The sequence below is a fragment of the Charadrius vociferus genome, unplaced genomic scaffold (assembly GCF_000708025.1).
Source record: "Charadrius vociferus isolate BGI_N301 unplaced genomic scaffold, ASM70802v2 scaffold494, whole genome shotgun sequence".
Lineage (NCBI taxonomy): Eukaryota > Metazoa > Chordata > Aves > Charadriiformes > Charadriidae > Charadrius > Charadrius vociferus.
This window is the reverse complement of record NW_009648157.1, coordinates 914,737-937,636: the sequence shown is the minus strand read 5'-3', so window position 1 is coordinate 937,636 and position 22,900 is coordinate 914,737. Positions and strand designations below refer to the sequence as shown.

At 39.6% G+C, this 22,900-nt stretch overlaps 1 protein-coding gene across 1 annotated transcript in view; it reads right to left on the bottom strand.

The window, feature by feature from the left end:
• Nucleotides 1-405: 405 nt before the first annotated feature.
• Nucleotides 406-22,900, bottom strand: part of ESR1 (estrogen receptor 1) — a 116,325-nt gene continuing 93,830 nt past the window's right edge. Inside the window, exons 6-8 of the mRNA XM_009884049.1 lie at nucleotides 9,890-10,023; nucleotides 2,916-3,099; nucleotides 406-1,527 (exon numbers count right to left, since the gene is read on the bottom strand). Of these exons, the coding sequence (XP_009882351.1) occupies nucleotides 1,293-1,527; nucleotides 2,916-3,099; nucleotides 9,890-10,023 (553 nt within the window). The 3' untranslated portion in view covers nucleotides 406-1,292. The remainder of the gene's footprint in view (nucleotides 1,528-2,915; nucleotides 3,100-9,889; nucleotides 10,024-22,900) is intronic.

Below are 22,900 nucleotides of genomic sequence, written 5' to 3'. Positions count from 1 at the left end.
GATGTCAGTGGACCTTTTGTGTATTTACACTTGGTCTGAAGATTCTGACCAATCCTTATGCAAAAGAGTTACACACATGCATGGAGAAAGCCAGACTGATCTTCCTGCACATGCAGTCCCAGCGCCTTCACCATGTCTGAGGCTCATTGCCCAGTTCTGGTGTCACAGGAGAGCTGGTTCTTAACAGTGACTTCTGAGCATGCCCCAACAAGAGCCAAAGAAAGCCAAGGCAATGCAAAGCCCACTGCTGTGGCTGGGACGCCAGCCCTCCCATACGTGGCTGGGCCACGCTCTACTCAGTGGGATGTGAGCATGCCACCCTGCTGTGCCAGTCTTGCACTGGCATCCTCACCCCTTGGTTTGTAGCTCAACAAAGCAAAGGACAAGGGGAGGATTTTTATAAACTAGTGCTGGGTCATGTATGTGTGTGAAGACTTTTTTGGTTTTTTTAAGACCTGATGATTTTTGTAATCATCTGGTCTGATTTAAGAGTAATCATCTGTGTTATCACTGTTTGCCGCGTCGCCCGTGATTTACACACTGCCAAGCAACAGTACAAATTAGCTTTGTAGGGTCAGACAAGATAGGATGCACTCAAGGCAATTCAGCTAGAGGATGTGGTAAGGGGACCTGAAAGTTTGGTCAGTATGATCTTGCGAGGGAGTTGTCTGCTGATGTAAGCCAGCAAGGTAAAACAGTATTATTCTCAGACAGGGGTTCCTTTCTACTGTAGGAAGAAGAGAGGCGGGAATCTACCTAAACTACCAAGGCAGCCACTAGCAGTGCAGTTCCACTACAGCACACTAAGATGGCAATCAACCTGCCCAAATCTACCCACCCAAAAAAGTAATCCAGAATCCCTACCAAACTGCTGCAAAGTTTCAGGCAAGTGAAGAATTAAGCAAGCTCAGAATTTGGGGTGGATATCAACAAAGGCTGCCACTCATGAAGATACCAATACCCATGGGTGGTACGGCCTATTAATTTATAGTAAAATGAATGTTCATCTTAGATTAGGACTTACCCAACTTACATGCAAAATTAAATAGAAACACTGCAAATTTCAAATCAAGTTAGCCTGACAATCCTTGCTGGCTGTCCACAGCAACGAAATGTCTTCCATTTAGGATAAGAAATCAATTTAGGCAAGTGCTTGACAAACACTCAAATGGAAAATGCAGGTGACTGTTGTCATTGGAGTGTTTACATAGGTGGCACTATAGACAAAATGAAGCATGAGCTAGGTAGTACGCTGCTGGGTTTCTCATACCATTATATAGGCTGACTTTTCTTTATATTGTATTCTGCATATTCTCCTCTTCTTTACTGTTTATATAAAAAGACTGCAAGGAATGAGATGAAGCTGATGCAGTTGTCAGCTGGCTCCGGTTTTCCTCTTCCATTGGTGCAGCACTCCTGGCTGCTGGCGCATGCAGCCGGTGAGCGTCCAGCATCTCCAGCAGAAGATCATAGAGCGGAACTACATTTTTGCACTTCATATTGTACAGGTGCTCCATTCCTTTGTTGCTGTGGATTGTAACAAAACAACAGTTACTTTCCAAATATGCTATAGGAAAAAATGTGATCAGCTAAAAATACTTGTTGGGTTCATATAAATTCCACCTTGTACAAAACAACTAAGTGTATTCTCCTGCTACAGTTAGCAGAAGGCAGCAACTTCAAAGAACATTTCAGACTGCTCATGAGCAGGTTGCCTTCCAAAGGTGGCTCTCCTTTGCCTGAAAGGTAGCCTAGAGCACATGGACTCCTAATTTAGACACTGTGACTTAGTGGATGGGATGGATCTTGGCTTTCCCATGATAAAGCCTAAAATATCAGGGTTTTTTTTCTAGAAAATAACCTCAGCCAATTTGTTCACAAATGCTTGCTTGTAATAGTATCCATTTGCAAAACTATGAAACTATGGAAACAATAATTAACTTCACTGTGCATCGGAACTTCCTTAATTGTACAAATTCTTCTTAAGGAAAAAAGAAAAAAAGGATGATTAACATGAAGACAAAGAAACTCCACAAAAAGTCATAAGTGAAAAAAACACATGCACACACCCCTTGACTTTTTCCTGAAGACATGTATTTTAGCCCAGGAGGTAAAATCTGCATGGTTCAGCTTTAGAAGCTATGATGTGCTGTGTACCCTAATTTTAATTTTATTGACTGAAATAATGAAAATTAAATTCTGCTTAACGATATCTCTTGTTCCTTCTTAAAAATAAAATCGATACTGTATCTTTGTATAGACTTGTCATGTTGTTAACAGTCTAGCTGCTGAGCAGCTACCTCAAGAGTTAATTACGTTTGGGAGAATCATTGCTACTAACGGAGTGCCTCAGGCACCTCACCTCTAGTTAGCAAATGACACAGTCCTCTAGACTGTGATTCAGTAGATCTGCATTTATCCTCACCCATAAAATACACATAATGATCTTAATCTCTTTTCTAAAGTGATTTGCCATCAAGCCACTTGTGAAAAGTGGCCACAAAAAAGGGGCAGTTTTATTAAATCGTATCTTATAGGAGACTAAAGTTTGCAGAACTAGGCTACTGCTACATTAGTATTCTACTTGTTACTTTTCAAACATGATACAAGATCCACATAATATTAAAAGTAGATATTGCTCCCAGCACTAGCAAAACAAGAAGTAAAGGAAAAGAGAACAAGAAGAAACAAACAGTGAAAATGTTTACTCCTTTCACACCATAATCCAACGTACTGTTTTGCACGTGTTCCATACATCTTTATGAAAAGCAGATTTCTTTTTTTTAATTATTTTTTGTAACAGTTCTACACACAGTTTGCACTCCCACCTGTAGAGGAAAAGCGTGCATGTGTGTTTGTGAAACCTCCCTTGCACAGGACCAGTGCAGGAGGGCTGATTGCATGCTTGCCCTCACCTCATGTGTCTGATGTGAGAGAGGATGAGGAGGAGCTGAGCCAGCCGCCGGTGTTGCTGCTGCAGAGAAAGGCCCGACTTAGCCATTAAGTGTATCAGAGTGTCTGTGATTTTGTCCAGAACACGGTGAATATAGTCTCTCTCTTCCAGAGATTTCAAGGTGCTGGAAAGAAAAGTGTACACACCTGGAGTAGGAAGGAGAAAGAAAACAAACAAACCACAGGCAAAAATTACTTTGATGGAGTCAGACTTGCCCCAGGTATACCTCGTGGCTGACCTCTTCAGCTGTGTTAAACCGTGGGAGCTGACTGTGTGCAAGCCCTCCTGCTTGCCAGGCAGGTCACTGGTTTGAATGACCCTGGAGCTTGGATTTGGTCACCGTAGGCAAAGCAGGAGGAGCAAGATGATGCCTCTTCCCTGCCTGGGTCCATCCAAGGTCTGGGACAAGTGGTGAGCGACACTTGCTGCCTGCAGCTAGACTCACCCGTGGGCTGCACTCTTCTCAGTCACTTGGTTCTGAAACCTTGAGGAGATGCTGTCGCCGCTTGAGAGCTCTGCAATACTTACTGACCAGCCCAGGGCTTTGGCAGTTTTTGCTATTTTCTCTGCTGTTTAATATTTGATTTTTGGTGATTTGCTAGTCAGTCTAGAACTGAATAATATGTTATCACAAAACATGTAAACAAAACCAGGGTTTGTGCGTTTGTTTACGCACACTCACCTCAACAAAACCCTCTCAACCAAGCGAGGTGTGCTCCTTCACCTGCAAACCCGACCATCCTTCAAAAACCGTGTCCAAAGCAACCTGTGTAAATGTAGCTATCTTACATTGCCTACTGCTGACAGTGAGCGGCCTGGAGATTTGGACCAGAAGGAAATTTTCCAGCGATCAAAACACCTTCAAACTCCCCTTTGAACAGCCCCTCTACATCTCCTATAAAACACTCTAACCCAGGCATAAGAGCCAGTAGTAGTAGTAATTGCCAATAGTAATTCTTGGATGCATGAAGCACTTCAGCTTTCTAAATGGGAATTTTTAAACTATTTTGCATGTTTTTATGTTGAATTTGTTCTGGATGACAACACACAACCAATGTGAAGCAGGTCACAACAGCACTGTGCTGCCAAAAGGCAGCTGTTGCCTTCAGCACCAGTTTTTTAATCTTCTGGATTGAGCCAATAACTCTAAACAGGTTGTATTACTATAATCCAGCCCTGAAGCAGCAAAAGTCTAAGATGTATGTACAGTAATAGAATCAAACTGGCTTCATCCTGTGTCTATAATGTACTTGACAAATTCTGTGTGTAACCCTTCTGCATCAGCTCACAAAACCAAGAAGAAATTTGGATTTGCCCTTGGAAAAAAAATTGGTTTCTGGAATTACTTTTCACTTTGCTTTTCTTTAAAGCATCATATATAGCACAATATGCAATGCAGTTAGTGCTATTACGAAAAAAAGACACACATGCTAACATACACAGACATATATACTCTAGCTTGTTTCTATTGTTTGTAGCCTGGGGGGCTATACCATTGCATTTGAAGACAAGAATATTTTGCCATCCATCTGAGCAGTCAGGGAAATTGAGATTTTTTTACCATCTTCTTGGCACACCTCAGTCACCTCCTCACATCATCTTGGTAATTCAAGGGCCTGACACCTAGAACTACTGTAACATGCAAGTAGGTTTTATGACTCTGGGTGTTCTGTACTAAAAAGAAATATAAAGTTGTGTTTGTGAATGTCAGTGTGAGTGTCTTTGAGAGAGAGAGAGTGAAAGAGACTGCTTTAAAAAAACAAAAGGATAAGTCAAGCAAAGCACAGCTTCTGAACAACGTCAGTCAGAGCTCTTAATTTTGGTAATGAATATTGCTTCAAATTTGATATGGATAGATAGTACAATGGCCCCTTTTCTCACAAAGTTTCTTATGATTTTTATTATTTTTACTGAAATGAATTCACCAAAGAGAAACAGCTCCCGAGGCTTCTCTCAGCTGAATGACTCCTAACTACTCTTACATATGCCTACTGACAGTACCAGGCTTTATAGCTTAGCAGGTACCTGTAGTGGCAAGATTCTTAAATATTACTGATGAAACACAATCCATTAGAAGGAAACATTAGTCTCATAAACCCATAGTGCCTCCAGAGCAGCTTATTGCAGCCAGAGGATGCTATTGTGCCCTTGTAGAAATACCCCTTAGTTTCATAACTTTGAAACCAGAAAAAGAAAAAAAATCTGTTAGGAGGAATTGTTTCTCACCTAGCTGTAGTCCAGAAGCTATTAAAAAGTATAAATCAAAAAAAGCACTCCCTCAAAAATGTAGAGACTTCAGGCAATTATCAGTCAATAACTGCCAAGAAAAATGACATTTGTTGTTCCTTTCTGCCCCCCTCGGGTGATTGCTCCTGCCCCAGGCCAGTGACCAGAAATTTCCCCAGAAGAAATGCCAGCTATCCATCACACACATACACACACGAGCACAGTTTGGAACAAGAGTGCAGAAAATTGTCTTAGCAAAGTGAAATTTAACAGTCTCAAAGGTCTTTCCAAGCTGAAAGTAAGCCTAAATTGAATAGCTACCAGGTTGTTTTCCAGCTCTTTCTGTAGGTCAGTATTGTAAAACATAATTGGAGCAAGAACAGAGAAAGCACTGCTCTGCAAACAAGCAAAGTCTGTTGGCCTGCCCGTGCCCATGACACAAAGCTCTGCACAGAACAAGGTCCCTCAGGGACTTGGCTGTTGGCATACAGTGATACAATTTTATATGTGTCACTATATATAGTGATACAGTTTTACATAGTACTGTAAAGGAGGATGCCCTCTACATCTTTTCCTGTCACAATAAAACCCAGTTTAAAACATCTTTACATTTAGCGTTCAGGCTCACAAAGCAGTACCCAAGGCTTTTCTTCCCCTTCCATTGCGCCCCATGGCTCTGGATCTGTAGCAAGTGAGGCTGAGCTATGAGCAAATTCAGCTCTGTACCATCCACTCGTGTAATCATCCAGACCCCAAAATAAAGAAAGAAATAAAAAGCACAATTTAACAGGAACTGGAAATTCAGAAGGAAAGAATAACAAACAGTCACATGGAATGATGTATCAGGAGGTCTACAGGATCCATAAAATCAGCTAAATCTTTCCATCTCTATGGACCAACCAGCTAAGTAATTAGGCAAATCAGCTGCTAAGGCAGATGTGACCTACATCTTCATCTCCAAAACGAAAGCCTGTTGCTTTGCCACATAGCACCACTCCTGTTTTCAGATACACTCAAAATTAAAACATCTGGCATCATGTTGCCCTTTCATTGTTTCAATACTTATGCCCCAGAGTTAAGAAACAGCCCTTTATTATTGAGCTGAATGTGGTTTTCGAAATACAGTTTTGCTTTTTAGTCAAAAGATGTGTTATTGCAGCTTTAGAGGGGCATCTTCTGGTTTGTTATTTAGCAAGGACAATGCTGTCCTTGTTGTTACAGACATGCTGTCGCCTTGATATCTCGGGAAAAATTTGGAAGTAACATAAATGTATATTTTGCTTTATAAACAAAACCTTCCATCTTTTCCACATGCACTGAGAGAAAATAAAAAAAAATCACTTGCATTTTGCCCAAGACCGCATGGAAAAGGAGTGTAAAGACATTAAACAGCCTTGAAAGATGTTGCAAAAAAAAGAGAAAATAAATGTCCGACAAAAGCAATAAACAGCACTACCTCATGTGAAGAGACTAACAGATGTCCAAGGATTTAATAAAGAAATGTTTGTGTACGCTCAGTGAATTAAATCCGCACAAAGCTTCAGAATGCAAATGCAGACTGCTTTTAGATATGAAATGTAGCATAATTAGTCCAATTTGTTTAATTAGTCCACTTGATTAAATCACTTTGCGATCGGCTGCTTTAACCGTATGCATGTATAATACAGATAGTCTAAGGGCCAAAAATTCATTGTGTGTTTATCGGCTGTTTCTTTAGTAGAAGACTTACGTAGATTTACATGTGCAGGTTAAGAGAGGTTTGGAGGTCATCTAGTTTAACCTCCTGCTCAAATAGCGGTAACTTCAGTGTTAGGTCAAGCTGCCCAGAGCTTTGTCCATCTGAGTTTTGAGTATCTCCAATGATGGAGATGCTACCACCTTTCTGGTCAACCTGTTCCAGTACTTAAGCTCTCACTGAGAAGACTTTTTGTTCTGTTCATCCAGTCAGGATCTCCCTTGCTGTGGTTTATCTCCATTGCAGCTTGTCCTTTCCTCTTGCACCTCTGAGAAGAGGCTGGCCCTGCCTTCTCCATAACCTGTTTATCAGCTACCTGAAGACTGCAGTTAAACCCTCCCTTAGCCTTCCCTTTTCCAGGATGAACAAACCCAGCTCTCTCAGCTTCTCCTCATCCATCACGTACGTCATGTGCTTCTGAGCACATAATATTTCACGTGTGTCCAACACTTTACCTAAGGAGGCTGGCTATATTCTGTGAAGAAAAGCATCTCCAGAAGACATTTTAGAGTATCTGTGCCAAACAACACTTACATAACTATTACACATACCCCAAATTATGCTACTTGTCTCTGTAATGCAGTTTAGCTGCCTAATTTGGGCACCTAAAGGGCTTGACAGTCAAAAACTCATGTCCACATTCTCACCACCTAGTAAACTCCTCAGACAGTTATAAAATGTTAGTTGGTTATAGGAATGTAAAAACTGAAATATAAAATTAATTACTGTTAATTACTGTTATACATAAAGGCAATTACAAGCAATACAGACATACATTCTGTGACCATATACACATACACATTCAGTTTACAGTGTACTCAGATATACTGCTATAAGTGCAGTATGGAAGCCAGAGTAATACATGACGCTATGCATAACAATGGTATAAATTGTTTTCATCATCAACCTGTAACAGCTCAACCTGAACTGTGCCATCTGATCTACCACCGTCAAGAGTCTTGTAAAATTGCCAGAATTCTGAGCAGCTATAAATTTTCATTTAATGCAAAAAAAACCCAACACCCAAAACCAGATCACTCATCAGACCATCAAATCAACTCTGACCTTCTACCACACAAAGCACCACTGATTCAAACCTGCTGAATATGAACCTTGATGAAATTAAGATCTAGTATCTCCTGGCCTCATTCAGTGGTCCCATCTCTCTTACGTGCAGAAGGAAATTTGCCTCTGATTATCACTGACTTCACTTGTTAGATTTTTTTTTTTTTTTTACAATATTTCCTTAGGGGAATCTTAGAACAAAAAGTCCCATTAACTAAGTGAGATGTGCTTCGGAAGGATAGCTGGTGATGTCCAGCAGATCTTTATCTAAATTTAGTTTTCTGGATCAATATTAAATACAGCAGTGGGACAAAAACTCTCAACAGCATGGCTTGAAGTCTTCATGTTCAAGACAGACATCTAATGAGTTTTATTCAAACTTCTGTTTCTATTTCTTTTTCTAATTCTAATTCAATATTTCTAAAAAACAATTGCATATTCTAGATTTATTTGTGAGGATAATTACATTTGAACATATTAGCTAAAAATCTGGAGGAGCATCACTTTTCAGGAAGAACATTTAACTCCAGGAAATACTCTGTTACAATTATCAGGACAATAAAAGGAAACTAAAATGTCAAACAGTAATTACAATTGTCACACCCTGGCATCCAAGATAAAAACAATAGTCCTTCATTCTTAATATGCCAGGTGCTTGCCTCAGATGTCACTTTTTGGTAATTGGTGACAATCACAACACTACCTGAAACACATTAATATCTCATAGAACATAAAAGAAAAAAATTCTATTTGACTGTATAAATATATAAATTTGCTTGAAATTTTTATTTATTTATTTTTTTAGTAGACCAGGTCCAAGTTTCCATAAAGGAAGAAATGTCTGATCAATAAAGCAAAGTCTGCTGTGTTTACAGTTAGCCTTTGCTGGGAATTACCCAAATTTTTATTTCATGCAACTTGGGCGAGTGATCCATTGCACCATCTGATAAAGAGGACATACAGCCCTCCACATGTTTTTTGTCTAGAGGTTGATGCCATCTGTGAGCTCAAATACAACAGGAAAAGGGGAGAATGAGTGGGTAAATCCTCAGGGTTGGGAAACTCTGGCATCTTTAGTCATTAGGTAACAACTTAGAAGAGAATTGAATCTAAAACTTTGACTTTGGTGCCTATATTATTATTTTCCATGAGAACACTGTGGACCTCACTTCTGCATTTTAAAATAAATTACCTGGAGTTTTTTCTCATTTCAAACAGAAAAGGATCCTCTGGTGTGCAAGAGAATTTTTCTGTCACTTGCCTCAACTTGAATTTGCTTATTTCAATCTTCTCATGCAGAATTCAGGTCAGCTAATCTTATATATTTATGCCTACACTTGTTATCCAGTCACCTGGTTTTGAAGTGTGCTTCAGAATGAGATTTACAGTCCAAAAATATTTATTTCATCAACTATAAAGGAAGCGGAAGGTGATGACATACAGGTTTTAGATGCCTGTATTTTAATATAAACTAAATCATGATAAACTCAGACACATTTTTGCCATTATTTCCCTTTAGTTTGCCATCACCAGAAAAGGAAGGTGAAGGTTTACAACTAAGCATTGCCTTCGAATGCCCTAAATGTGGTTCCAGCTACTTCAGTATCTTGTAATCAGAGCTTTAAGACCTGCCAGCACCTAGTTCAAAACACTGCTCTGATTGCCCTTCACATCAGCTATAAGGCAGTGTCTCAGCTACTTACGACATTTATTTGCTGGGTCTATGCTACTAAACGGGTTTGCCCACTTCCATCCCTGCCTGGTGGCTCTGCCTGCATCTGTGTTGACAGCTCCCTTTTGATTGCTGCTGTCTCAAAATGAAAACCTCATTGGTGACAACAAGTAACATTCAACCACATGCAGAAGCAATCATCACCAGTACCTGAGTGACAGCAAAGCACACCACTTACCAGAGTTGAGCAGGATGATGGATTTAAGGCACACAAATTCCTCCCCTTGAAGGTTCATCATGCGAAACCGAGCAGCAGTAGCCAGCAGCATGTCAAAGATCTCCACCATGCCCTCTACACATTTTCCTTGATTCCTGTGTGAATACCATGAAGGGGGAGATATTCACAACTTTAACCTTGTGGCAGAGTGAGCTTTTCATCCTCCTGGATCATTCCCCTCCAATTTGATTTCATCGGTTCTCTATCTAGTGCATGACTTCTTACTCTATGCTCATTTGGTGTATATGTGATTACAAAAGCACGGTTCTCAGTATCCCACATAAAATGAACAAATAATTAAATACTAGATTTCCCCAAAAAATGTCGATTTTATAAACTCATCACCAAGGCATTACTATTTTGGAACATGAGATTGACTCAACCAAACCTTTACACTGAAGAAAAGATTTGTTTAAAACGACATTTTAATTTCTTTTTTGTGTGTATGTGTGTTCTGTTTGTGTTACTTTGTTTCCTCTTTCTTTATTTTTTCCTTTAACTGAATTAGTCTCAGTTCTTTGCATTCTTCTGTAATGTTTTGTACTTGTTTCTACCTGGCCTTGCAATCTGTAGTGTTCCAACACACTTCTCCCATTTTTCTTATATCAGCATGCCTCCTTAAAGAATAACCTTATTGATGAACTCAAGAAGGACTTATGAGGCCAAAAATCTTTTCTGTATGACTGAGCCTGATTAAAACTATCACTTCACTCCAAAAATCATATAACTTTTTACATTAGAGCATTAAACAAAGCTAAAATTTGGGAAATCTCAAAGTGTTTACTAGTAATGGCAATTAACCACCTCCCTCTGCTCACAATACTAGGTATTCTCACTGACTAATTTTCATCTTGCACACCCAACCTGCAGTTCAAGAATTAATATGGATTTTAATTATTTTTTATGAAAATTTAGTCTGCAGGTTTTCAGGTCATGGATTTTTAGACCATTCACATTGCTACCTTTTACCAAAACCTACCTACTTTTACTTTTATTAGGATTTCCTGAGTGCAATTTTAACATGTAAGACTTAGTGAGTCATCAGATCTGCTATTTAAAAATATACTATTTTTTAGACACAGCTTTTATGAACAAAACTTTCAAGATCATTGCTTTAGGAAAATGCAAACAAAATTTCAAATGATCAGATGGCTATGCCACTATAATTTGTAACATGAACATAGATTGAGCATCTAATTTCATTGTGACAAAACCAATGCTGACTACCAACATAAACACACCTGCCTCAGTCCTGATACGGCCATGCTGTTGAGACCCTGTAGCTAATGTCTAAACTGACACCAGACCCTCAGACAAAGCAGTCATCTTCCTTTTTGGCCACACCCCGAGAAAATTCTTCGCACTTTTCAGTCATGTCTAAACCTAAAACTGGCAAAGAAGGAGAGGGGGTACCTGTGAGCACTTGTGCACCAATCTCCTTTCAAGTTCAAATCCCAATTCAGTTTAATTTGATGCTTGAACTTAAATCTACATCTCCCCTACCCCAGAGCAGTGCCTACGAGCCAGTGACTATGGCATATCACAGAAGGTATTTCATCTGGTTTCAGAGAGATTTAAACAAAGCAGGACAATATCAAGAAAATAAAGTGAGAGTTACTCCCTTAAAGCAACTAGTAGGGTGTTGGTTAAAATACAGTAATATTTGAAAACGTGGGGTCCCAAGCAACTTTTCCAATCACTGTTACAACAACACGTTCTCTGACTTTTCTGTGAGAAAGAGATGATCCAGCCTTGCGAACGGAAATAGTAGAAAGGTATGTTTGTTAAGGAGGATTGGGTGCTCCTTCTTGCCTCGGGTCCCTGTTGACTACCAGGCATGCAGCTGCACGCTGAGCACTCCTAAGCAGTGCCTAATTCTCCCCAAGTATTTCACTAGCGCTTAGCTCAGAACTTGACTTCCATTGCATGGCAGGCACCCAGTCACAAGCTGCAACTTTTGGCAATGCAACCTTTATGGCCTTTTCTGGCTCTTAAAAATTTTGCTGAAGAAATGGTGGCTTAAACTGTAGCAGCTTTTCGGGTATGACCAGCAACATTGACAATTTCACGTATTAGATTCCCACAGATGATGGTAACAAGTGCAGTGTAAAAGGTTGTGGACAAAAGTCTAAGTCGAGATTAGCAGGCAGGTAGACCCAAAGCTATGTTCCATGTAAAGTATGCGATGCTTTTTGCACCCTAATTTACAATGCCCTGACCAAAGAGCTGTACTAAAGGACTGATCTCAGCCTGGTATATCTGAACTTTACTGAAATTCATGGTTTTGCCTTTTTTGCCTGAAGGCTGAATCTGAACTCAGATTGGGAGGTTTTTTTCAATGATTTGATGACCAATCAGTTACACTGTTCAGTGCTGGATGTGGAGAGCTCTTCAGCAAAGACCGTTGCTGCCCTGATGAACCCTATTTAGGCAGAATAGAGCTGAAAAGCTGAACTGGTTGGATTCAAGTATATTCCTCCTGTGTTTGGACATCCATAAAATAAATAAAGACAAAGTTTTATTTAATAGCACTACTGTCAAATAAAACACAAAAATCAGGCACTCAAAATAAGGCATGAGAACACAAACAATTACTATTACCTCAAAACCTATTTTGCATGCCAAATTTTAAATCCTATGGAAGTAAAATAACCATGGATTTTTGGAGTGGGACAAGTTCCACTGCATCCGATACAATATTTTTGCCTATAACTAGAGAAACACTAACTTTGCATATATAGATTTAAGCATATTTACAGACATCTAAAAGCCTTTAATACTTTTGCATTAACTTAAGTAATGCCCCAATAAAGGTTAGTTTAAGAATATAGAATTTCAGGATTACACAGAAAGTAAAAGTTTCAGTGGGTCGTATGTCAAATTACCCATACTAAAAAAACCCTCCACATCTTCGTGTCTGGCTACTTGCTTCCTAAACTCCAACAAACTACTGCCACCCGGTATTCCAAACAATTCAAAATATTACACAGTTTGACTAAATTGCAAAATTTGCATATCCAAGACCAGAGTTCAAAAAGTAATAGTAAGTTATTTGTAAAATGAGACCTTTTAAAATGCCTTACGGCAACTCATAAGATGGAAAAGACATTTGACAGCAAGTAAGAGTAATTTCCAGGTAATTTTTACAAAAATAGTTCAATGGTCTGTAGTTTGCAAGATCAATATTCCAATCAAGATCCTCTTGCTGACACATACAACCTGTGGACAAAATTCTCTAGTCCTCCAACACATAGTCCATGTGCCTAAATATCCATGTGTGTTTATTTCCCACCAACTGAACTCATATGGTAGATGATAAATAAAAATGATGTAGATTTAAGAGATTCTAAACACTTTCTAATCTCATTTGCTTTGCTATTTGCTCTGTGTGAAATACAGGCTATTCCATAAGAAAAGTAGGGTATCTCTTTAGGTAAAGTACTTCAGATGAAGGTAGATCCCTAACTTCAGGTATTCACATGTGAGAGAAACAATTTAGAAATTTCTGCTTCATTTTCAGAGTTATACAGCGGATCCAGCTACACTGAAAGCAGTGGGAACTGCTGAAGCTTAGTATCTGTGAAATGCAGGCTTCTAAACAAATGTTTTTATTATCTACAACACTGATTTTCGTTGTTAACCAACAAAAACTATCTGAAATAGGAATCTCCAATTCTCCTGAATTGCCTTCTAACATACGCTGATAGTATTATCACATCTTCACAGCTATATGTCCAGTTGATAGGAAGGCCTATCTAGGAAGGCCTAGATAACTTGCCTGGAGGACAAATTAAGCAATAGATTTGAAAATTATCCTTATCCCACCATCATGCTTTTCTCTTTGTGTACTCTCAGCTTACTGAAAACAAACCAATAAAAGCTTGTTTACTGCAAAGCATTGGAGTGTATTCTCAGAAGAATCTTTAACACTTGGCTATTGGGAAATGTTTAGGAAAGTTAAAGCATGTGAATTAAAATTCTTAAGTTACTGCATAAAAGTACTACGTGCATTAACTTTAGTAAGTCTACAGAATCATAGCATCATCCAGGCTGGAAAGCAACTCAGGCTGTCTTTAGTCCAACTTCCCACTCAAAGAAGGATCAGCTTACTCAAGGCTTTATGAAGTCTGGTTTTGAAAACCTCCAAGGATGGAGACTGAGTAACCTCTCAGCTTAATTATTTCCATCATCAGGGTTTTTTTTCTCCCCTATATCCAGTCAGAACCTCCTCTGCTTCAGTTTATGATTCCTGTTTCTCAGTCTCCCATCAGGCATCTTAATAAAGAGCCTTGATAACCTCCTTGTAGATTTTAGATTAGGCATGCTCAAAAGCCACCTCTTCTCCAGGCTGAACAAATCAACTTCTCACAACCATAAGGCATGTGCTCCCACCTTCGTGTCTCTCTACTGGGTTTACTGAAGTTTATTAACACCTTTCCTGTAATGATGGGCAAAAAGCTTGGTATGGTATTCCAGACATGGTCTAATGAGTGCCAAATAAAAGCAGAATAATCTCTTCCCTTGCTCTGCTGCCTACACTGCCTCTGATACAGCCCTGGATACTGTTGGCCTTCATTGAGGACATGTGGCAATACTGGTGCATGCACAGGTTGCTGTTCACCAGCAGCCCAGGTCCTTTCCAGCAAAGCTGTTCCCCAGCTAGTTAGGCCCCAGCTTGAATAGTAGCAGTGGATTAAGTCCATCACAGGTGCAGGACTTTGCATTTCTCCTGGCTGAATTTCATGAGGTTCCTGTCAGCCCATTCCTCCAGCCTGTCTAGGTCCGTCTGTATGGCCGCTCTACCCTCGAGCATATCAACTGCACTCCCTACTTTGGTGTCATTTGCAGATTTGAAGACAGTGCACTCCCATCTCCTCCTCCAGGTCGTTGTCAAAGACATTTAACAGGACATGTCCTAGAATAAATCCCTGAGGAACTCCAGCTGTAACTAGTATGGAGGTAGAGTGTGAACCATTAACAAGAGACCTAGTCATTTTATCACAGAAGGCAGTCAGGTTGGTCAAGCACAATATACCTATAATAAATCTATGCTAATTCACACTCACCATGTTCTCCTTCCTGTTCAAATAAACAACTTCCAAGAGAACTTGCTCTACAATTTTCCTCATGACAGAAGTGATGTTGATTGGCCAACCTGTAGTTCCCAGACTGTCTTTCTTTCTTCTTTTGGAGATGGGTGCAAAATATGCCTTTCTTCAATAACTGAGGACCTCTCCTGTTCTCCACAGCCTTTCAAAAATGATAGAGATCAGCCTTGCAATGACATCATCCAACACTTTTGGATGCAGCCCGTCCCATGGACTTATATGTGACAACTTCTTAAGAGATTCATGACTCATTCTTCATTTACTAACTCAGTCATCTCTTCCTCAAACCCAGCACGTAGGAGTAAGAACCTAAATTTCATTTAAGTCTTGGAAAAACTCTAGATATCAGGAATGTCTTTTACAGAAACACAGGACCACATGACAGAAAGTAAACATTAACAGTGAAGGGTGTTTAGGTGAGGGGAACAGGAACTTAGGGGATGTTCTCATCAAACTTTCCATTCAAAGGAAAAAGCCCAAGTAGGCACAGATGCACCCATCAAACCAAAGCCTGACTGTGTATTTGTTGTCTCTCTGGCTTCTTTGATCACAGTCCTTCATTTGATGACAAGGGACTGCCAAGAACAGACGGGATCCACCAGTTTAGGAGAGGGAAGGTCATCTTCACAAATGGACTTAGTAACTTGGTGAGGAAACCTCTAAGCAAGGCTGGTCACAGGATGTGTTCCTAAGCCTAAAGATAGGTTAGGAAACAGGGGAGGTACAGCTGAGAGAAAGCTGCAGGGACAATATTCACATCCCCAGTTAGAAGGGGGGGTATTCACAGGCTTAACTCAAATGCCTGTGCTCTAACACAGAAAGAGAATTGGAAGTCCAAACACAGTCAGACAGCTGTGATGAGACTGGAAACACCGAGGCTTGGTGGGATAGTGCACAGATCAGATCAGATAGCACATATGATTGGAGAATGGTCATGGATGGGCACAACTTCATTAGGAAGGACAAATATGGAAGAAGAGGGGAAGAGCTTGAGCTCTACATAAAGGGAGAGCTTGATTGCACAGACCATAACAAACCAGAACCACATATGTCTGAAGACTGTGTATAGGTCAGAGGAGAAATTAACACTGATGATTGGGGAGTGAGGGGGTGGGGAATCTTGCAAACTATCTGACCAAGAGTGTAAAGTCTTTCTATAAATAACTCATAGAAGCCTCCCAATCAGTGGTCCACAGTCTTGCAGAGGATTTCTACATGGATAGACTGCAATCATTGGCTGGAAGGTCAACATAGCATTGTGCAAGTAATCCAGGGAGTTTCTGGACTGTGTTGATGATAACTTCCCAACACAAGCAGCACAGTGGCCAACCAAGGGCAATGCTCTATTGATCCACTCCTCACAAACAATGAGAAATTGCTGGTGAATATGGCCACAGAGAGGAAATTTGGCTGCAGCATCCATGAGATGTGATCAAGAGGTAGGCTGGGAAGGCAAACAGAAATATGACTCTGGGTTTGAGAAGAACAGACCATAGTTTATATAGTTAATTGCTAGGCAGAATATTCTTGCATATATGATTGGGAAAGGTTTCAAGGGAATTAGAAAATATTTTACGGAAAACTTATTGAGGGCTCAGGAACAAGCCCATCCCATAGTAGAGGAAGACTATATATCTCAACAGAAGATCCACTTGGCTAAGCAAGGAGCCCCTTAACAAACTAAAATGCAAAAGAACATAAAAGAAGTGGAAATAAAAGCAGGCAGCAAAGGAGGAGTACCAAAGCAGTCTGAGCATTTATGCCCAAAACTAGTGAGGGACACAGAGTGTAACAAGAAGAGATTTTACAAGTATGGCAGAGACAAATAGAATTTCAGTGAGAACAAAGAGTTGATGAATGGGGGAGAAAATCTGGTGACTGACTACATGGAATAGACTGAAACAGTTAACAGCTTTTCTTTTGTGTGTGTGTCAGATTTCACTGGCAAAGCCAACAGAAGTATATTAACAGGTTAGGGAATTACTTAGAGAATTAGTAATTACTCTGAAGAGTATTCCTATCTTTGAAGCCAAATGGGGTTCATTTCAGGGTGCTGAAATTGTTGATCAATGTATTCATTAGGCTACTATCATCACTTAGAAAAAAACACGGAGATGAAAAGAGGTCTCAGACAAGTAATAGAAGGCTAACTCAACTTTGACAAAATCAAGGAGGATCCAGGAAACTGGGTTGTGGTTGACCAACCTCATTGACTTTATGATGAAATAATTAGTTAAATGATCAAAGGGAAGGTGGTGAGTGCAATATAATTCAACTGTAGTAAGGCTTTTGGTTTACGGCATTCTTATCTGTAAGCCAGAGAAGTACAGACAGATATATGGGTGGAAAATAGGCTGGATCACCAGACTCAGTGTACATTAATGTCTCAACACCTAGTTTGTTGTAGGTAATAAGTACTCTAGAGGTTGACTCTGGAGCCAATGCTGTTTAATATAGTTATCAATAATCTGGATTATGATAAAAAGTTCATCTTCAAATTTGTGGATGACACTAAATTAGGGTTGGAGGGAGATTGATACACTACGTAACACAACCTCAGTGCTAGAGGGACCCTGGAGGAGTGAACCAACAGAAACCTCATCAAGTTTTCCATAAACATGGAGAAGTACAAAATCCTGCAGCCAGAGCCAAATAAACACGTGCATCAGTACAGGTTGGAAAAACACTAGGCTGAACAGCAGCCCTCCTGGAAAATGGAAACCAAATAAAATATAAGACAACAGCGTTCTCTCTTTGTGGATAATGCAAATTGCACGCAAATTATGTTAGGAAGAATGTAGCCAGAAGAACAAGAGAAATTATTTTACCCCCACCTCTACTTGGTCCTGCTGAGGCTGTGCCTGTGTCCACTTTCAGGCCCCTCAGCTCAAGAAGGATGTTGGATTTCTCCTTCCATTGTGGAGATGGTCAGAGGCATGCAGCACATGGCCTGCAAGGAGGGGTTGAGTGACTGAGTCTGCTCAGTCTGATGAGATGGAAGCAAAGAAGTAGGGAAAAGGACAAACAAAACTGCAGCCTACAACTGCTTGAAGAGGCATAACAAACAGGGTGTAACCAAGGTCCTCTCAGGAGCAGTGATTGTTAAATGAAAAGGCAACTAACTGCTATAAGCTACAGCTTGGAAGGTTCGGGCTGGATTGTAGGACAGCGGTGCAACCCTGAAACAGGTACCTATCGAGGCTGTGTGTTCTCCATCCTTAGAGACTTTCAAGAAAGCTCGACAAAGTCACAGCTAGCCTAAGCTGCTGTTGGCAATGGTCTTGCTTCAAGAAGCAGGTTGGACAAAATGATCTGCAACCACAATTTTTGTTCCTAAAGTAAATTGTTGGAGAAGTTCCTGAAAGAGTTTCATTTCAGAAGGTTCCATTAGAAGCAAGGATTTATTACTAGTATGGAGCTTTTTAACCAAGAATCCAAACATGCAGTCAGCACCTGAGTAAAGAATAAAAGCAATCCTTAAATCATACAAATAAGGTTTGATGTACTAATGCAGTTGTAAAAAAAAACAAAACCACCACCACAATATTACAGCCCTTTGACTTCAGTTCATGCATAAATTTGGCATAGAATATAAAATAGAGAAGAAAAAATAAAATTTAAAAGTTAACCCAACTTTCTCATACTTCAAAATCTCTTCATCGGTTTAAGCTTGGATTGTATTTTGGAGAAAGGTTTGGAAGGAGTGAAATACTTTCTGCTCATTATAGTCTGTTCATTCTCAATGCATATCTTCTCATCATTTTGTCCTCGTAATATCTCACTCTCATAATTCTATTATATTTCATTGGGATTTATTTCTAATTCATTAACTTATTCAGTCATGGTACAGGCAAGGAAGAATGTCTATCTGTCATTCAGCCTTGACAGGGGCAAGGACACAAATTCAGAGGGAGGAAACCTAAAGTGAGAGAATGCACATTTTTTAGAAAGTTACATTCAATAATTAATTTTGCCTTTTTTTTTTCTTTTTTTTTGGGGTGGGGGGTAGTTTACTAAAATCTTTTTCAGTTGATTTATAACACTGTTGCAGTAATTATTTCTTGTTGTTTGAAAAAATACAATATTTTTGGCTACTTACTCAAAAATATGTGCCATTAGTGTCAATGCATGAATCACAGTCTGAGAATCACTCACAGCTGGGCAATTGGAGAAGTACTGGACTGGAATTAGCATAATTCAACATGGAATCAAGATTTTTTTTCCCTTCAAGAGTTTCGTAAAACAGACATTTGCCAAATAAGAAACAAAACTGAAGTATCAGTTCCAAACACAATTTTGAGGGAGGAAAAGAGGCAGGAGCAGAAGGGACCCCTAAGAGCAAGTCTCTTTTCCTCCACTGAGCTGGGGGGTTATGTTTATACCTTTTCACATAACCCACCCTTTGAGTTACTCCTGTTGGCCTCATCACTTCCCCAAAACAGGTTGAAAAAAGTGGTTACCCATACACAGCAGCAGTTTTCACCCGGCACAGCTCTCTCTCTTCTGTAGCAACAAAGCAACAATTTGGATTGAGTCTGAGGCTCAAATAGGCAATTCCTACCTCTTCCAGTACTGACAAAATTACCAGCCCACCATCCTCTGAGGTTTGCTAGTCTTTTCTGATGTCTCTTTTGCCTGCTCCGTGAGCTAGCTCTGAACCAAAAGCGGTGGCTAATTCACACACCAAATGAGAGATGTTAAAATAAAGTCAAATAAGAGAGGAAATTCAGGAAGACTGGGAACAGACTAAAGACAGAGCGGAATCTTTATAGCCTGTGCTTTTTCTGAAGTGCTAAAGAATGTCAAAATATTTTAACTTTTTTTTTATGTTCTGTCCATTAGAATATTATTGCAGGCTTTGTGCATAGGTGGTGCCTGTCTTCAAGACAGAGATGATTTTTATATACATTTATGTGTTCTGTATACATTAGTTCTATTAATAGACACTAATAAACACTTTTTACTCACATGTACAGTGACACACTAAAACAGCTTAAGGAAGTGGGGTGTCAGGAAAGCTGCTTCTCCTAAGTTTTAAGACCAAATCAAGAACATCTATTGGGGTGCCTTGAGTACTGCCAGATAGGCATTGGAGGGCTACTTAAGTAACCGAGGATTCCCCTTTTCTACAATGTTATGCTTTATCAATAATTAAAAGATGAGGAAATTGTTGTCAGCAGTGCAATTTTAATTCAGACCATCCTGCTTTTAACCAGTAACTCTGGAAATTGTGGAAAAGGTTAGGGAATAAGTAAGCAGGAAAAAAAAATCCGAAAAAAATTAGTGCCCAAAGCTGTATTTTTTTTTATATAAGCTTACCAGCACAGAGGTTTGGCTAAAATGTATTCAAAAGTTTTAAAGTCCCAGATTTAAAAGTCATCACTGACAAATATTTGCAATAAATATGGAGTAGCACATTTATAAATTAAAAAAGAAACAAAAATCTAGTTTAAAGTGCTTTTCACCTATGGTTGGTCACAGAATACCAGAATTGTTGATGTTGGGAAGGCTGCCTGGAGGTCATCTAGTTCAATGCCCCTGCAAAGAGTAGGGCGACCTACAGCAGGTTGCTCAGGACCATATCTTGTTGGGTTTTTAGTATCTCCAAGGATTGAGACTTCAAAACCTCTTGTCGTGAGACTGAGAAGAATCTTGCTCTTTCTTCTTTACTTCCCTCCCCCCTGTCAGGTATTTATACACATTGATCAGATATGAATCTTCTCAGCGTCTGCTTGTATGAGAGATGCTCCAGTCCACAAATCATCTGTGTGGCCCTTCACTGGACTCACTCCAGTATGTACATGTCTATCTTGTGCTGGGGAGCTCAGAACTGGACACAGCACTCCAGATATGCTTCAGCAGGGCTGAGTAGTGAGGAAGGATCACCTGCCTGCAGCTGCTGGTAATGCCTTTCCTAATGCAGCCCAGGAGCTTATTGGCCGCCTTTGCCACGAGGGAGCATTGCTGGCTCGGAGAGCACCCAGTTGTGCTGATTTACCAGAAAATGTATGGCGCTTTCCCCATCATGCTGTCCTGTAGGCACTTCCGTGTTTGCGTGCCTACATCACTTAGGGGGGTGTCCTACTATTACGTTTTGTTGATTACAACATCTCTTCTGTCCACATCACCCTGAACCCTTTTCTTGCCAACCCAATCTACCACCTTCCTCACTTGATTGTGGGTCATCATCTCCCTCCCCTGTCGTTCCTGGTTTAAAGCTCTGTTACCAGGTGAGCCAGCCTGTGGAAATTATGCTTTTGCTCTGCTTGATGAAGTTGATCCTGTCTCTTCCTAGCCATCCTCAATCGTCAGAGCAGGTTCCATGATCATAAAAGCTGTATCCTTCTTGTTAACGCCAACTATGGAAACAGTTGTTGACCTGCAGGATCTCTCCACTCTCCCTCAAGCCCTTTCTCCTCAGCCACCCCAGTGGACTGACCACCTGGGCTCCCATGCCCTTGACCTTGCCCTCAGAGCTGCGTAGTCATGACTAAGTGTCTTTTCTGACTAGATCAACACTGGATGGTCTACCTAGGCAGATAAAGTAAGAGTACACTATACATTTCAGCAGTGGTGAATCAGGTTTGAAACATGCAGACAATTAACTATTAGGTACCTTTTTAATTATTCTCTTCTTTGTAAAATATGATTTGAAATGGATCCACAAAAATTCAGATAAGAAAAATCTCTAAAATGTTGCTATAATAGTTCTAAGAAAATTGATATTTTTTTTTGTCACATTTGAGACATTAGAAAATTATTATGAAGGATCTCCATTTGGGAATAATAAGGTTACAATAATCAGCTGAAAAAATGTTATTCTTGTTGACAGGAAGGCCTTTTTCAATTTAATTTACATTCAGTCTGAATCACCTTAAAGCCAAAAATATTTCAAAATTCTCTTCATATCAGAAATGCACAGAAAGTTTAATTTTGGAAAGATGAGCATCACAATTCAACATGACCTAGAACTGGGGCCTGAGCTTCCAAGGTCAGAGTGACTAGATGAACAAGTAATCTTAGATTTTGTGTAAGGGCTATCTTGAATCCAGAAATTATTTCATTCTCTCTGAAAAATTCTGTTCTATGCCTACGAACCCACCCAGGGAATGTCTTTTTCTAACAGCTGAAAATTGGGAAGATCATAATGAGAAGGGTTTCTCTTTTTTCTTTTTTTTTTTTTTTTAAAAGAATTCATCTCTTCGAGCATTACCCAGCACTTCCCCAAGCTCTGGAAGGGTCCTCCTGATTTACGTTTATGTTGTTTGAATAACAAAATTGGGCAGTCTTTAAATTTTTCTCAAAGGCACAGTAAAGACTGATTTACAATAAATAGAAATTATTCCTTTTGCATTGTTTTAAGATGTATAATTCTGTCTCTGGTAATTTTATTTTTTTTTTCATTCTCTGGGGTCTACAATATAATAATACATCTCAAAATTCAACAATAAAGTGAAAGATGAAAGAGAAATTTAATTACTTCAAGAGATTCCTTAACCCTCTAGAAGGTGATCCATGCAGCCCTATCAGGTAAGCTGCCCGATGACAGGATGATTGAGTTGGGTTTCCAGCACAGAATCTATTGCTATTAAAGATGGGATGATGACAAAATGTACAATTGTTTTTCAAATTTATTTTGAAGTGCAAATTTGGATATACTTGTTGCCTATGGGTTTTTTCCTTTTGAAATACATAAAAGCAGCAGGTCACTAATGAAGCATTCTGAATCAAGCATCTGTGACCACTTTGCTTCCATTTTTCTAACGAGTCAATGGTAATTAATGCAGCCATAATTACCTAGTGCCAAAAAAAAAAAAAAGTTGTGCATTTACTCAAGTAAAGTGTACTCAAGTACAAGTGTGAT